Genomic DNA, 18700 nt, shown 5'->3' on the forward strand with positions numbered 1-18700 from the left:
ACTTTTTTAATACCATCGAAGGTAGTTCAATCGATCCTGACAACTAAAAACAATTAATTCCCTCCTTTCGTTTCTTTGCACGGACATATGTCCGAAGGTACTCATTTTGCAGAGGGATATGATGCCCGTTAATCAATTGGACTACCTAGTTGGATGATCTACTTTATGTATTCGTTAGTATGTTATTATTTTCAAAACTGCTGAATTTTTTAAATAACATAAAATGAAAAGCATTGCATCAGCTTCTCGATGTAAGTAATTCCGCGACAAGATTCCATCGATTTCCGAAGGGTAAAATCCCCATGGATAGGGGGGATTCTCTGGGGTTTGTTCATTCTCCGATGGTGTTTTGCCAACTGCATGTGCCATTAGGTACACGATAGGTTTCATTAGGTACACGATCCCACTCTCTGCTGTTGGGAAAATTAGACCCGTGTTTAGGTCCTCGTTGAGCTGTGAATGATAAACAGGGCAAAAATTTTTCTCAGCATTTTTGGTGATTACTTCAATGTAAGGACAGTGGAGAATGCTTATAGTAGTTCATAATTTATCAGTTAAAACAACTAAGACAAATTGGAGGTATGTAAATACTATAATTTTGCACGTTCTAATTTTTTACTGAGACCAATTTAAAATGCTGCGGTTGACTATGAAAATAATATCAAAGACTAGAGTAAAGTATGTTTCTTATTTATATACCTATGTAACTCTGCTAACAGTAAATTTTTATGGATAAAATTGGACGAAAAAGCGATCAAATACATGAATTGTCATTTATTAAGACGGTATCCTTGAATATTCAATGCGATAAATGGTGGGCAGCAAGTATTGAACTTTTTATAAGGGGTATGTCAAGAAGAATGAAAACCGACTGAAAGGAAACAACCTCCCTCTCATTGCATTTACTTTTTTTTAATTTTTGTTGAAACGAAGAGACAGTTAGGAAAAGTTGCAGTATCGGAAACCATACATTTTAATGCTGTCCTTTTTGTGGATGTATATTACTCCAGTTATACGAACTACTACGGTCGACAAGAATAGAGAGATTTGGTGCTTTAAAATACGTGGGTTGTTGACACTCCGTCGATGTTATTTCGTCGTGTTACGATTTATGGAAATGGGAAGTTTGGCTACGACAAAATATCACCCTTCTGGTAACATCTGAAGGTCTTCCAAATATTCCGCCCATGCTCGTATGGAAAGCGCAGCCCCTTTGGTCGTTGAAAATTGCGTAAACTCAGCTCCTTCGGTGGGCATATCCTCGCGTTTCCCTTTCGTTGTGTTTACCCCTTTCTGCGCCTTGGAGATGTCTCCTCATGACCGAGGACGTCCCTGTTATATACCTGCTCGTCCGATAAGCCATTCACCATAGAGAGATAAAGGACGGATGAAGTACGAAGATACGGAGGAGAGAGATGAATGGGGTCGTACGTGCTATCCTTGATCGAGGATGAGTGGAGGGGGGAGGTGGTGAATGAGCCAGAAAATCTCCTTTCCGACGGAGTCTCAATCAATCTCCGGTTTCTTCCTTCATTTTTCTCCTACATTTTTTTATTTCCCATTTCCTCCTTTCTCGCCCTTCTCTCTCTCTCCCGAACCCCCTCCTCCCACCACCACACTTTCTGTACCCCTGCTGACTATTTCCGCTGCTTCTCCTCTCCCATCCCCTCTCGCTACCCATCATCATCCCTCCTCGTTAGATGCGCCGCTCACTCTTGTGATTCACCCGTGATGAACCCGACAGAAGGACGTTTTACGGTTCGCGTCCGGAGAATAAATAAACTCAGCGCATACGCACAGGGTCGGGGTCGGGAGAGTTATTAATTTTTGGGTGGTTTTGTAACCACTCCTCTCCTGATGGGGAAAGGGTATATCGACTGACATTCGATTCGGAGAAATATCCATGAACCGCTTATTGCGACGCGAAATAAATTCCTCTGGTTTCAAGCGAGAGGGAAATGGATTCAGAAAATATACGCTCGGAATGAATGCAACGGATAAAATATTTGGCGAGATATTTTACCGTTATGTAAGAATTGGTATTCCGCAATATCAAATTTTCCGAAATCAACGTATGCATTTTTGGGCAGAGTGAATTAGTTTCCTCTTCCGAAGCATTAACTTTCAACGATGAATTGAATATCAGGAGTAAAATTCCGTGGGTCTCTCCGAGAAGTAACGGCCAATTTATTTTAACTGAAATCTTGTTGACCACTTATTCCCGATATAGCAATCTATGAAATTTGCGGAAGTATACTGTATAGTTTAAGAGTATCAATAGTATTGAGAATATTAGAAGATTTCTAAGTCTTAATGTCTATAGTAATAGCAATAATAAATATGAATCATTATAACCTCAGCCACATAAATAGTGTTGTAAAATTATTCCGTAATCTTTTTCAATACCCCCGCCCAAACAATCGTAATTATTCAAACAAAAATTATTCAACACTTGAAGTATTTTTAAATCATGTTAGCCAATTCCTTTAATTGGATGAGGAAAACATCCTGAGCTTTTTTTATTAGACTGGCGTTCTGCTTCCATAGCTTCTTCATCCGAATCTAAATTAATATTAGGTAATCTACCGGTTAAGGTAGGTTTTTGGATAGACACAACTACCAAACAAACCTTTTATTACTCCTAACAGAACACAAAATCCAGCATCCTGCTCTATATCAGGTCCCTCTTCATCTCAAATAAAAAACACAATTTGCACAAAACGCTATTTCAAATCATTTGTCCGAGTAGAGAATTGGCCAATCTCCTGGGCTCCTGAACCACTTTCAATTTTACCGACCATTGAAATGAACATACTACATGTCTCGTACCGTTTCCGATGAAGTAAACGACAAGTTGTTTACAGAAACACGACCAGATGCCCTAACAAATCCATTGATGCTCCGCTCTTTCCGTAGAAATCCGAGAGGAAAAAAAGAACTCCGTTTCCCAAATGTAACAGCTTGGCTTCGCAGGTCGGTGTTAACGCGGCTCTTTGCGTACGTCACGCATCGCGCATGTCTGCATGCAGTTGTTTAAAAATAACAGCTCAACATGGTGAGGGTCATTTCAGCTTGGGTGGTATATGAGCATCCTTCGTGTGCTCGTGTTTATTCATGAATTAGGGAAACTCAATGAATCGCCGATATCATCAGCCATCGTGCTCTAACAGTCGACCGATACCCCCGGAGCAAAACCAGGTACGAATCGATCTATTGTCGGAAACGGCTGTTAACGTTCAGAGCCATGCCATCTCGTTAAGAGTACCCTTAGGGTGCACCATTATGGATAATAGTTGGTCCCTTACTGTGTCGATGGAATATGAACTTGGTCGCATACTTGGGAGGAGTAAGTGATAAACTTAGAAAATTTCAATTCATTGTATATGAACGGTTTAATAATATGCATATTAATTTTATCGCCACTTCCTCAGAGACAACTTGTCCTTAACTTCCTTGAAAATGCCTTGAAATAGCAGTTTGGGAAGTACATATCATTTACGGATGATTGCAAATTTGGTTTTTATTTCATTGTAGAAGTTTTCAACAAATTAAATCATGAAGGACCACAAATAACTCAAGTTAGCATTCTGTGTTTGAAATAAATTGGGATTAAATAATAATTATTATTAAATAATTTTCATTTCACCGAACGAAAATACTTCTATTAATAAAACCAGCTGAAGTAATAAACTGTGGTGAGGATATTATATCGAGGGTATAGAGAAAGACAAATTCGGACAGGCTGGGTGGGAAATATTTTAAATAATTTAATTACTTCGAATATTTAGGAAAAAGATAAGAAGTATTTTTAACTACAGGTATAAAACATTATTTTTAGATTATAAAGAAAAAGGTTGTTGACTTCATTACAATCATTCCAAAAGTATGCTTTGTATTTTTCTGCCATAAAAATATTCTTGGATTGATAATTACATCTGATAGACTTGATTTTATACTTTAATTAATTCCTGCTACGATATTGCGATGAGGTGGCTTATTTCATCATGTTAATGACTTAGTTGATTTTTTAATAATTTCTGTGGAATCTCAAAATCATGACCAAAACAAGATATGACCTTATATAGTAATCATTCCATTAAAATATATCATGGTTTGATCAAAAGTTTTGAAGTAAAACAGTTTTTTACATTACGGTACCTGGTATTAATATGCAAGAGGGCGTAATGAGCATGTTTTGTGCGACCTTTTATATCATGATATTTAGCAGACTTTGTTTTTTAATTATAATTTTAACACTTCACCCGTAGATCTTCTTTTCAACTGATTTAAACCTAACAGGCTTATTTTTTTATATATTTTTGTGAAGCCTCCCATGGTTTTTATTGAATATCTGTAATATAAATTGTCTCCGTGCTTATTTAACTGCGCATATCTTTTTAAAAAAACATTGAAATCATTTTTCAGATAAATATGTCCGTGATTGGTCTCAAGCAAGGGGTTCTAATGGAAGAATCTTTGGATATATCGGGTAGCTCGTACTGACTGTTCATTGAATATTCTGTTTTCCTCGTTTTGCTTTCTGACATGCCGGCTAACCTGCGAGGTGCTGTAAAAGGTCCATAATGATGAGCGCATTAAACTGTGACCTGTTATTTTGATTCATTAAAGTAATTTTGGTCAGATTCATTCCCATCTGACGAAGGATTTGTAACGTTAAAAAGCAATAGCTCTTACTAGATCTCCAAAATTACTGTCGATCTAAGAAATAAATGCTGGTGCTCTACGTTTCCTTCTTTTTGTCGAATTTTAGTTTTATTATTTAAAATAGTATTTATTTTTATTTTCCACTGTTATATTTTCTTTTATTTATCAACTTTGGATGTAGAAATCACTGATTTGACTATTCATTGGGACCATTTCTTCCCTGCTTGAAAGTATAGTCAGGCGGATCCCGCCGAAAATAGTGCAGTAGCAGCTGCAACCTTGTATTTAACTTTAAAAACTATAAAATCGTGGAATTGTTATTCTCATGAAATATTTCAGAAGACTTTACGATTGCATATGAGTTATGATGGTCAAAATGGTTTTAAGGGGAAAAAATTGAAAATAATGTCGCAGTATGTACCACGGAGCTGATAGTTATCGGTTCAGTGTAATAACAGTAAACTTTGCCGTATCGCGCCTGTAAATTTTAATTTCTGCCCTGCATGTCAAATCCCTTGGACGTCTGTTGATAATTCATGCATTTCAATGGAAACTGCGCTACCCTAGGGTTTACATGGAACTAGTGAGGAAATTTCGGTGGAGTTAACTCATTGGGGTACCAAGATCGACTGTCTCGTACATCCCGGTGCTTTACTCATTTAGTTCATCCATTATGGCTTACATAGAAGTTTTGATGGGTGAAGTGTACCGCCGAACACAATGCATTCAGGCGTCGTTGACGCGAGTTACAGAATAACCTATGGATTAGTCGTTCGTGGGGCTAACTATACGCAAAATCTCCGCGATGATGCGAAAAAGAGCACAGAGTGTATTTTTCGTTTCACTCGTCAATTTTCAAAATTTTCGGAATCATTCGAACTCCAAATTCGTTTTCAGATATAGATACGTATATTCGGGGGCGAGGGTTAGATTTTGGTTTGATTAGGAATCATGCGAGGGAAGAATGAATGCCTGATGACTGTCTGTGACGGTGTCTATTTTTCTTATTTTATCTCGGTGGTCAAATCTACCAATAAAATCTGGTGCCATGATAATTGCCTCCCTGTCACAAGAAAACATATGTCTTTTGCACTTTTCTTAAAGCGTAAGTCTTGCCTTATCTTCGTGGATCGAGAGGATCTCATCAATTCTTCCAACATATCCGTCACGCTTATGCTTTTCTCCAAGCAGCTTTGTAACTGGAGATTTTTCTGTCTGAACCTTTTCCAGCGGGTTGATTAACGTTTCACCCCAGGGATGCCAAATGTGTATTTCCCGCATGAATTTCTCAAAATATGATGTAAGCAAAGCGCATTAACACTTCTCTCTTGAGTTTTCCGCACAGTTTCTTACAATCCGTCTCATGAAACCTAGCTCGTTTAAGGCTGGTTTTGCATATTCTTCTGATGTGCTGACATATATTAATCGATTGCGATAAAAAATTGTTATCCTGTGTCTTTGTTATTAGGTAAATGAGTGAAATACAACCAATTTTCCATACAAACTTTCGATTCTCTCTTTGTTTAATCTTTAACTCTTTTAAACCTTCACACATTATTACCTCCATGATTCAACAGTAAGATTTTGTTCGAAAATAAATATTCTGACATGCGTCCTCCGCTACGTGTATATTTTGTAAAATTTTCATGCTGTGACAATTGCAACGATTATTATTATCATCTTATTATGTATCCGTCGATTGTAATTTCAAGCGTTCAGTTGCAGGAGCATCGTGGATTTATCCTTTAAGCGTGCATACGTATACTTTTCACATTGTAATTATGCGCCGGTTCATACCAATACTTTTCCCATAATACGCAAAGGTATTCATTGGTAGTAAATATAATCAGTAATTCGAAATGATCAATTTTTAAAAAATTGAACCTTGGGTAAAAATCTACACCCCCGTGTTGCCTCCAAGTTTCCTCTCCCCGAAGGTAGACGCCGGAAAAATTTGCATGCTAGGGAACAAAGCGGATGTGTTTTGAGTGACGAATTTTGACGACAGTCTGTCCGTCCACGCGAGTTGTAATCCCAGTAGGTGGAGAATATGGATCCTTGCTAACGGCAGGATCCGCACTCGCGCACTGCCGACAGAGTATCCAATTACGTTCAAACCCACCAGGCCGAGACCAGGACTTAGCGTTCTACACGACCCCGGACTCCTGAAACCCTTGTTTCCCGTTCTAGCTTATTTTGCTTTTAAAAATTTCGATTCCAAAAACTGGTGCGTGAGATGGAATGAGATCGCAAGTTTTTCTCCTTCAACCCGTGGCAGGTTAAAAGCTTAATTGTTGACACCACCCAAACAAGACTGTTACCTGTAGAGCGAGAAATAAAATTTCCAGTGATTTCGATTTGAACTTGGCTAATAAATTCGAACACTAGCAAATCAGTAGTGCGAGATCTATGATTTGTGCGACTCGGCCATACTAGCGGTTGCATTTTCTCGTCATCTCGTCGTAACCTGAAAGTGTATGTATACCTGCAGGTGAATAGTGATTTTCATTGACCTTTTCTGATACATCGTATTAGCAAAGTTCGCCCAAGTAATTACATGCATTGAATAATACGAGTTCACAATCCACAACCCTATCCGATTCACAATTATGTAAATGTTTCATTGAGTTTTCACTGAGTTTTGATTTATAATGACAAATTCATGGAGCTACTCACGGTAGTTGGAACATGCCTAATATTTTCCAACATTGCGGAAATATAGTAGATTTCCAGGCTATAGGCACTTGTTACGAGAAAGATCGTCTACGGTGTCGAGTCTTTATAAAACGTTATTCCGGAATTAAAATAGGAATAATTGAATGTTTCTTTCCATGATCTGTTGAAAAGCGAGTTCAATTGCATCAGTCGGAACGGTAATGTCATATCTAACTATTGACCTAACGATAACTATTCAAGCCGGTTTTTATCAAATTGTATTCCATGGCTCCCATCCAAAAGTTGTTCCACATTAACATACGCTTAATATTTCAATTTCTGGGATGATCTCAGGTGCTTGCGAACGCTTTCTTCTCACATATTGTGTGGTTGTTCATAAATCTTGTAACAATCTCATTCAATATTTTTATCTAAACATTTTTAACAAAATCGTATGGTTATTAACAAGATCGTATGCATCTAATGTGTAAGTTGTGCGTATATCAAACCTATATATATACATATAGGTTTTAGATTCTCTGTTTATTTGGAAGATTAGCAAGATTGAGAAGGCTCCGGCAACCATCCTAATGTCGCACTTCCTGTGTAGTAGCGGTTTAATTAGATGGAAAAAATAACTTAGCGAATATAACTAAGGATTTCTATGTATTTTTAAGCTTAGATTTTGGTGCTCTTTTTACGTGTATGCGTTTTCCCCATATTTTTCGTTAACCACAAGTGATAACGAAGGACAAGTTTTGATTTCTAGTGTTATCAATGCTAACTAAAATATTAAATACCAACACTAGAGAAACATAATTCACTAGGAATCGTCCGTTTTTTAGGAAAGAGGAATAATTAGCATTGCGCATTGAGTATTTCTTCTATCTAGATGTCAGTAAATCTGTGTTTTTTGAAAGAATATAATTTTCATACTGCGCATCTTTAATAGGTTTACGAGGTAATTTTTTATTTATAGGACCATTTTAAATAATTTATAGATTGAATTAAATTTATAATGAACACCTTTATATAGGTTTTGGTTAAGCTAGTAATATATTGATGAAAAATTCCATGTTTTATGAATAACTTACTAATTCTTTGCAGATCAATCGGTGAAACATCGAACATGCGGGCTATTGTGCTGCTATTATTGAGTATTCCTTTAAGGTAAGACATTTTTCTTACAGTTTAACTTTAATAATTGTCCCATTGAGAGAGTATCTTTTCTAGTTTTCTTTAAAATGTGGCTTAGAAATTATTAAATGCATTATTCACGTTTTGTTCCGCACGCATTTGTCGACACACTTCCCCAATCATTCTGTTTCATCGCAATTCTTTTATATGAGTCATTTCGTTAGTTGAAGTCCTCAAGAAATAATCCTTTTATCATGAATAGTTTGGACCTTAGCGGCTTTATTTCATCCGTGGAATAAAAAAATGCATATGTTCTATTTTTAATTATCTGCTGATTAAGCTTCTTAGCCTTCAACTCCTTTCTTATGTCATTTCCTCTTATATTATACTGTGTTGTCGCTTTCATTTGATATCGATTGGGGCAATATTAATTCAATTATCTTGTCAACTGTTTAGAGAGCACCTCAATCCAGAAAATTTTAAAAATTTAGTAAGCGTAACAAAAAGCAGTGATTACAGCATTGAATCAAGTAGTTTAATCAACATTGATAACCAATAATCGTGTTAAGATAATGTATTCCATTATTTCGAACCTAAATCATCTACTTTTCTCAATATTGCCATTTAACAATCCCATATACTCTAGAAATATACCAAACACTCATATCTTGGAAAATTTCCGTTATAAAAGATACTCTCACGTAAGATTTATTTTTCGCGGGAGGTGACGGTGCAAAAACACGGTCGATATTACCATAACCCGGCCTTATACCACAACACGAACTCCGCATGGGAATATCTGCACGATTCTTTGCCGCTGAAAAACCTTTCGCTTCCTTCCTTTAGACTAACCCCTCCCCTCCCTCGCTCTCTCTCTCTTTCTCTCTCTTCTTTTCTTCTCGTTTCCTCACTCACCCCCCTCTCTTTCTCTCTACCATCCCCTCTGTTTAACCTGCTGACTCCCCCATTCCATCCCCTGACCAACTAATGGTTAACCCAGGGAGCCACCCGCACCATCCCCCGAGCCCCTTTTTCTCCCCCCCCCCCTCTCACTCGCCGCACACACACCAACAGAGCTCGCAGATCCCCTACCTTTCCGCTCCTCGCTCGATAAGCTACCCTTGCGTGACCGAAAACCGTGCATGCGTGATGGGTTTCCTAATCCCTCATGCCTCACCCTCCCGCACCCCTTGGTTCTCCAGAAAGCCCTGTTTCCAGCCCTCCCCCACCTAGTCCACTGCTTACCCCCGTGCATAAAACTAAATCCTCCCTCCCCCATTCTCTCAACCCCCCCTTCCCACCCTCCTCACTCCCTCTACCGCAGGGGTGCTGCGAGCAGTGTGTTGCGTATTCCACTCTTCAAGGCCGGGTTCGCATCTTCATCCCTGTAACGATTTTCATGGAATATTGAGGGGTGCCTGACGAAATACGCCTCACAGAACTCCCACGCGGAAAGGATACAATACATTCTACAAGTTTAGGAGATAAATATATCGTGGGGAAAAGCGAATGGAGCGAAATATTAAAATAGCGTTGACGGCTTAGCTTCAATATAATGAATTAATTTATGTGAATTTTTGAGAGAGAGAGAGAGTGTACGAATATTTCGTGGGAGTGGATACAGTGGGTTTTCAGTTATGATCAAGCGTCAAGATGATCACTTATCTTGCCACAGTGCCCTAAGTGATAAATTAATGTTATTTAATATGAGTGATATCTGTATTTTAATATCTGTATTTGTAAAGATAATAGATTTCCCGATGAAATTATTGTTTTTTTGATGATCAGTGATTATATTTTGGTGTTTTAAGGTATCCTTAATCATTTTATTTGGAAAACAATGTATATCTTACAAGTCGTGACCGCTTACAAAAGATATTTAAAACGCAAGCGTTTACAAAAAAATTTGTCAAAATAAACAAGTAAAAGCGATGTACTTCAGCGATGATCTATTTCAGAAAGCTAAATATAAAGCCTTTTAGTTTTCAGAGTGAATGTACGTGGTAGATTCTTCGAAGTGTCTAATTATGATACTTCGAATCTACAAGGTTGATTTAGATAGTAATGCGCATGATTTTACCGTGTCGCAGCTATGCATGGCAGCGAGGTAAAACCGGTCGAGAAGTGTGGTGGAGGGTCTGCCCTTCCAATCCAGCCGGTCTTCAGTTAGCTCCGAGCAGTCTGAGCGGAAAGACGTGCCTCCGCGTGAAGTGTGTTTTTCGAATTCGTAACACAGCGTAATGGAGCGCTCAGCCACACGTTCTTCATCGTTCCCAACTTCCTGGCCCGTAGCACTACCCCGTGGTCACCCAGCCCCTTACAGTCCCGACTTGGCTCTGTGAGACTTCTTTTATTTCCCTGGCTGAAGAGAGAGCTGGAAGGAAAGCATTGGGAGACCAAGGAAAACATTCAAAAGCATGTTACAACGTTCCTGAAAGGCATTCCCGTCGAGGAGTTTCAGGGTGCCTTCCAGGTGTGACAGACACGTCTCCGCAAGTGTATTGATGCTTGGTGAGAATATTTTGAAGAAAATTAAACATTTTTACTCGTACAATCAGTGAATATATTTTTCCCAGAAAATGCGCCTTATTTTTATAGTGGACCCTGCAATAAGTCTTAGCAGTAAGCAGGTTCATCTTCCACTATCTCAGTAAATAAGGTGTTGCACAGCTCAAATAAAACCTGAAAGTATAAAATTAAGGAAGTCAAACGCAATCTTTGCATTGTTTCGGAATATAATATTTTAAATGGCGCTTCAACTTCACATATATTATTTAAAGTTATTATGCAAGCCCAAAAGTGAGATATTAATTGACCGTGATCCATCGTTGTAGTTAAATTTATGTGACGTGTTTGATCAACCTTTCACAAAAGTCACTGTTCATTGTTTCTTGAAACGCAACCTACAGGTTGATGTCGGAATGGGTAGAGATAGCGTCAGAACACACAATAAATAGGTTTTAAAACAGGAGGTTAAACTGAACTCGAGGGAGCCATTGAACCCGTTCCTCATCGATTATTAAAAGCCACATCGAGTGGTCAGTATTTTTAGAGAATTTTATGATTATCGCCCCTGCGGACCATTTTATTCGGGTTAGATTCAAATGGGAATCAACCATGGCAAAGAAATTGAGTCGGAGCAATAGCGTTCGTCTTTTATCTTTCTGCAAGCCTTTTTGGGAATCCGTTAATTCATTTCCTCAAATAATAGGTCGATGATGATTTTTTTCTTTTACTAAAAGAGAACCTCAATTGAAAAGACACAGAGCATAAAGGAAATATATAATTGATATGTTCACCTATGGTTTTAGTTTGAAGAGCAGTAAAGCCTAAGTAATTTGCTGAATCACGGAGACCATTTGTATGGAGCAACCAAATTATTTTGAAGCATGGGAATCTTCAAAGAGAATGAAAGAGTGCTCTCTAAACATTTTTCATTTATTATTTTATCGTCCCAACTGGTCGTTTTTCTGTAAAAACGTTATGTTAAGGAAACTTAATAATAAACTTACGTATAGAATTGCTCGTAAAAGGTTTTCACAAATAAACACGTCAATGAAATGAATATCATACTGAGAAAATCGCATCAAATATAAGAAGAACAGATCCAAAACGAAAAGAATAAACCATAGAAGAGAACCAAAGTCGAAACGATAGAAAAAGTTATGTATATTTTACCTGAACATACGTGCATCCAATAAATCTTAAAAAGTACGTTTTAATGGTTAATATTTGCATAAAGCTTCCTTTAGGCAACGGAGACGAGATCTGAGTGCTTCACAATAATTCCCTTAATATTTGTTGAAGCACAATTTCTATTAGAAAAAGAAAACAAAAGTGACTTGGGTCACATTCAAAAGCCACAAAAATGTAGTTTTTCGTTCGAAATACGGAATAAAATTTATTTTCTCTAACAGTTTCGAAAAGGCAACCTCATGAGTGTTACGAGATCAGGTACACACAAGGTTAAGGATTGTGGATTGCATATGGTGCAGGATAAAACCGTCATCCTAAACTACGTGCATATTCAACTGGAGCCCAAATGTATGTAAAAGTACATTTATGCGTAGTAGACAGTTTCCATCTACCGTGCCTTCAGAGTTCTAGCAGGAAATTCTGGTACCCGCTCTTCCCTTTGGTAGCAAACTCTCAATTGGAATGCATCTTGTGTTGTTAGTGATTTCGACAGCATATTGCTGGCGGAAGGTTTAAACCTCTCTGGCGGAAGGTTTAAATGGCCATTGCCAACCATCTTGATCAGCTGAAACGTATGGCTAGTGCATTCAAGAAGGTGTTTCGTGAATGGGATTCTACGTTAACCTCTTCTCGGAGGAATCACGGGTGGGTTAAGGCGCGGGTCGTTTTCTACGCCGTCGTGGCATTACTGCCATTTCACTGATGTGATGAAGAAACTCAGCACATTAAATGCATCAAATTTTCCAAAATAATTTCTCCACCCGGTAAATTTTCTCGACACGTGCAAGATGATCTGATAGTGGCAAGAAGAAAAATAAAATATGGGTAATATAAAATAACAAGGATAATTGGAATAAAACAATACTTTTCTCCCCAATTCAGTCGCTTATAGTTACCCTGAACCCTTATCGTTCGGGGGAAACATGACATCCTAAATCTGTCGGTTTTAAATTGATCTCTCTTGAGGAAGAAACTAAGATGTTAGATGACTTTAAAAAAGAGATGCAGCGTTAAGAATCAGAGATAGTGACAAGAAAACAAGTATTTGAGAAGCAGACGAACAATGATAACGATAGCTGAAATGTCTACGCAAATAAACTCGTGGTTCTGTACATCTCGTGACCCCGCGGTTCTGTTTTGACGTTTTTCCACTTTCTTTTTCTCACTTAAATCGTTAAATTCTTCTCTTTGGCTTTAGAAGGTACAAAAATATGCCGTGGATATGTTTAGTCCACCCATTGTGCTCGTGGTAGGGATTAGTGGGAGACTGGGACAGGCAGAGTGACCAGAACATCAAAACAGGTGTCGCATGAATGCAGATTAATACGCAGCGCGCCCCTGCCCCTCCGCCACCACCCCATTTGAATCGTCCGCCCAGTGCTGACGTCAGCAGAATACTGCTTTCTGAGTAGATGATATGAAACGTAAGGAGAAAACGTCTGCTACGTCCCCCAACTCACTGCGTCTTCCTACGAAGAATTTCCGCTGTTTCCCGAGAAACACTTTTTGCATCTTGAGCGATTTTTTATATTTTGTAGAAAGCTTGGACCTAAAAGTATTTGGTTGATATTTCTTGAAAATAAGTAGTTTTGAAGGTTTATAATCTTTCAAAATCTGCGGCCTTGGCAATGTCGAATATATCACCTTATTTCGTGATTATATCGCACTTTTTGTCTACAAAAACTCAAGCAATAATTTTTTGAAGATGATTTAATCGTGAAACGGGAATCTAAACGTTTTCCATCCGACTGATGTGGGACAGTAAACAATTGCTTAATTATTTGTGCTTTCAATATGTAATACGACATTTCTCAATTTAATATTATGGATCAAGGTTTCAGGGATTTGTTACTAATATTATGCATTTCAGGCACGGTTGCCATCATATTCGGAAGACGTTTTAACTCATTTCTACGACATAATTTTAACTTTGCACTAATATCTTAAAGAATATGGTTTTTACTAACTTTAAACCTTCACTAACTATTCAATTGTTATTTGAATTTTTTTTGGGACACGATTTCTTGAATCTTTGGCCACCAATTTTCTTCTTCAATTTTAGCCGTCAAATTTATTCTCCAAGATTTCGAAAAGCCGTTTGATAGAGTGAATTGGGAAAAACTAATGAGAATATTTCAGGATAAAAGGAATATATTTGAGGGACAGGAAGCTAATCCGCAACCTGTACATGTCTCAGACTTCTCAGGTGTGCGTGGAGAATGGAGAGTCCGGATGGGCAGTGTTAGGAAGAGGTGTAAGGCAGGGTTGTCCATTATCACCGTTACTGTTCAACCTGTATGTAGAGGAAATAATTAAAGAGGCATGGGAAGACCAGGAGGTAGGAATGAAAGTCGGCGAGGAATTCGTAAAATCAGTCAGGTTTGCTGATGACCAAGCTCTATTTGAATAGAATGGTTTCAGGCGTCATTTTGTGTAAGCGATTCATTTCAGAAAATAAATACTTGGTTATTCCACATATATTTTTTATTAAAAATGTGTTTAATAAAAAATATATGTGGAATGACCAAGTATTTATTTTCTGGCGAGCTCTAGTTTGTCAGTCAGCCAAGGGGTTGCAAGCATTGCTGAGTAAATCAGAAATTCAGTGAAATAGATATGCAATGAGAATCAATACAAATAAAACAAAGGCTATGCGATTTTCCAGACAGAAAACGGCTGATCTCAACATTAACATAGGAGGGCAAAAACTATTGCAAGTGGAGCAGTTTGCGTTTATAGGAAGTATTTTGGACCAACATGGTCAAAGTAGTAGGGACGTAAGGAGAAGAATTGCGCTAGGCAAAGAGGCTTTCACAAGGAGGAGGGAGTTGATGACAGAGACGTTGAGTAAGGATGTTAAGAAAAGACTCGTAAAAATGTTGATATGGAGCGTAGTTATGTACGGCGCGGAAACGTGGCCACTGAAGCAGGATAATATATATACATCAAAGGCTTTGGAAATGTGGTTGTGAAGAAGGATGTAGGTGATAAATTGGACCATAAGGAAAACAAATAGGAAGGACTACGTATGGTGGGCGAGGAGAGGGGTTTGTTGGAAGAAATCATACGGACGTAGGAAAAATAAATGAAAGGTGTATTGATCGGTTGTGGGTTTTTGAAAACTGTGATAGAAGGGAGAATATAGGCAAACGAGGAAAGGGCAGGAATAGGATGAAGATGTTGGATTGGATGAAGGGAGGAAGGAAATACACAGCGATGAATAGGGGTTTTTGTATAGTGGGATGTTGAGTTGTGTTTTTTTTTGGAGAAACAAAATATTTATTTTGCAGTTGTGACCATCCAAAAGTCATCCTTAACCGGTATATTACCTAATAATAATTGATTCTTCAGGCATATATATTTATGACTGCTCTTAGCTTTGGCAGTTAAATGTTGTTTTGTATGTTTTACGATTGCTCACATATCTAGTCATGGAGTCATAATGAAGTGAGTATGGGGTCACCAAGTATTTTGCATCAACCTTCATTCGTTTCTTCAGTTGCTGCATTACGTTTTTACATTTTCAATTATCTTACTTGAAAAAGGGTGTTACTTTTTAAATACAGGCATTAAATATTTAATTTTTTATGCGCCTGCAACAATTTACGCTATATATTTACAGAATTTTATGCACTTATCTACGACTATTGACTACCTCGTTTTATGCTAAAATATCTGGAATGATTTGCATAGTTCATTGAAAGGAAAAGTCGATCAGAAACCATTATGGGTGAATTTTGACGAGAAATGATTTGAAATGATTTGGAAATAACAAAATTCAGTACCATACCATTTTGGCACCATGGCACCATACCATCATATGAAATTTATTTAATTGTAAAATGCCCTTTTTCTACTACAATATCTATTACTAAAGGAACCCATATGAAGCTCTATCTCATTTGAGGCAACTCTTTTGACACATGGGATGCCTCAGGTTTTGCAAAAGGCATTGTAGTAAAACAAATGAATGAAAAACCCTGCACGATGAGAGATTACTTTAAGCCGAGGTTGAATATTTTAGGCAATCATTCCCCTTCAACTCAACTTCTTTTGTAGTCATGTTTGTGAACCATCACGGTAAAGCCGTTTAATGGTCTCACTACGTATATACGTACTTACAGTTGCAAATTCCTCCACATCATTGCGATTTTTGATGTGAAGGGATGAAATTTTTTAGACTTTCAATGCGGGATGAAGTTCGAAATTTCACAAACTTACCCGAAAACGTTATCCACTGCTCCTGGCTGAGTCATTCAAGTCGGTCAAGTTAATACATTCCCGTGTACTCCTGAACGGCTCACCCTTGACCGCCTAATATTGATTGATTAATGCAAATATTCATCGAGCAGCGTGTACCCCGCTGCTCGAATTCTTCCAGCGGACACACTAAATTATGAACTGCTGTGGTCGGTTCAGTGGTGGATGATGGGCCGAGCGGCCGCTGTTTCTAGAGCCGAAAGGCTTTGTCCGCATCGGACGTGACAAAAGAGACGTGGGTCGGAGTCGGAGGCAAACGCGGGGTCTCAGATCAATAAGCAGCATTGCTGTTGGATTTCCGCTGGCCGTGTAATGCATTCGGCTATCTAACGAATAAAATTAAGGAGTGTTTCAATGGCCGTTTGCCCCAGGGCCTATTCCAGGAAGGAGAAAGGGCTGGAAGGTGAGGACTTCGTCCCTTGCGTTCGCGGCAAATGGCGGAGAATTCGGTGGAAAGTGCACAGGGGAGATGGGTCGAGTATGGGGCTCTCCGAAGTTCAACTTGGAATTCATAAAATATCGGTGCGTGTGCGCTTCGATGTGTACTACAGCATCGATTTCCTCGGATTAAAACGAATTCACAGCGCAGCATGAAATTTGCATGACGGCTGTGAGATTTTTATGGTCATTTCATGAAATACGAATTTAAAACCTTATGAATTAAAGTTCGGACAATATCGATTACAAATTTATCATTTTTATCATCGATGTTTAAAACAAAATATCGTAAATGTAAAATCGATATATCAGAATCTAAATGAGATATATCGGATTGCATGCGTCTTGAAACGTGGAAAATCGATAGTAGAATTATTTGGCGCAGAGCAGTCTTTACTTGTGGAAATAGAAAAACCCTATTTAGGTGACTTGCAAAAATTGGTATTCCGACTCAGGCCTTGAAAACTAGTGGTAACAAGTCGTATAAGATCTGGTATTTAAGTCTTTCTAACGGCTGTGGTCATTAAAAACCATATCTTCGAAAAGAATCAAATATCCTTCGCCAGCCAGAATTTTTAACTCATGAAATTTAGCTTAGCTGGCGAATGCGTCACCCACTCTATTAGAAGAAGTGAAAATTTCAAGACGAAAACCGATTGAGTTACCACAATAGTTTCTTTAAACCATCACCATTACGGGTTATTGATTAGAGGATTGGTTTGTAGCAGCTCTCCAAGCTATCCTGTTTCCTGTAAAACTCTTCTTTCCCTCATATCTCCTTGTACCGGTATGGTCCATTACCAGCATCACACGGGTGTCCTGGGCCTTGCTCTGTTATTCTTTTCCTCATGTTTCTTTTGATTATGGTCTTCAGTAATCTATTGTACCTTAGGATATGTCCAATCAGTTTTCCTCTTCTTCTTGTTGGTGTTCTCCATAAGCTTCTCTCTTCCCCCGCTCTTCGAAGAACCTATAGATCAGAACAGAACAAAAAATTAAAGTCTTTAAAAGAAATAGTCAGGAGTTAAGTCCTAGAAATATGGTTACTTTTCTTTGAATTAGTACAGGAATGTTATTCAATACAACTCCAGTCAATGCAATTCAGTTATATTATAATAGAACTGTAATCACATCCCATCGCAAATGCTAACTCGGTGTCTAATTTGCTGCTAATTGAGTCGATCCATTAAAAATGTTAATCAGCTGGATATCATTTCATAACTGTGACATTTGAAAAACTATAGCTGTATTCAAAATATCTTTAGGATTGACCCTTCGGGAATGTTCGTAACCGATCGGGTGGTTCCGCTGCTATGATTGACAGATCAAATTCAGCGTTTCCACGTGTTGTGCATTTCGAATGCGCGTGGCGGCGGAGACTACCGTTTGATTATGTACTATGTAACATTCCAGGGAAATCTTTGGTGAGCCTTTTTAGCTTTGGAGGTGTTTATCAAAAATATAATTAAGCACGTTACTTGCAAATACCTGGTTGACACCAAGTGGCGTACAAAACCACTGTGTCACCAATTTGTCTTGAAATTTTCGAAGATTTTTTAGATTCCCTCGAAGGACTAGTCCTGATGAGGAGACTATAAAACGTATAATGGTAGTAAAAGTAACTTGTAGAGAAGAAAGAGAAAATAAAAGTATTAGAAAAAAGATGAGAGGAAGAAAAGGTCAAGAGGAAATGTGGAGATGAGAAGGTGTAGGAAGAATTGACGTCAAACGGGAAAAAGGTAAACGGAAAAAAGCACACACATAGAATTCAAGCAAATTCAAGGTATCGGAGGAAAGGAAGTACAGCACGTAGATTCATGAAGTGAACACAACGGATGTCCGGAGGCGA

General features: G+C 38.1%; 1 protein-coding gene across 1 annotated transcript in view; it reads right to left on the bottom strand.

Annotated features, from left to right (window-relative positions):
- Positions 1 to 18700, bottom strand: part of LOC139693791 (uncharacterized) — a 189543-nt gene that overhangs the window by 108047 nt on the left and 62796 nt on the right. The window contains exon 2 of the mRNA XM_071592070.1: positions 17739 to 17821. Within this exon, the coding sequence (XP_071448171.1) occupies positions 17739 to 17789 (51 nt within the window). The 5' untranslated portion in view covers positions 17790 to 17821. The remainder of the gene's footprint in view (positions 1 to 17738; positions 17822 to 18700) is intronic.

The sequence above is a fragment of the Hetaerina americana genome, unplaced genomic scaffold (assembly GCF_022747635.1).
Source record: "Hetaerina americana unplaced genomic scaffold, ioHetAmer1.1.p SCAF_5, whole genome shotgun sequence".
In the NCBI taxonomy this organism is placed as follows: Eukaryota; Metazoa; Arthropoda; class Insecta; order Odonata; family Calopterygidae; genus Hetaerina; species Hetaerina americana.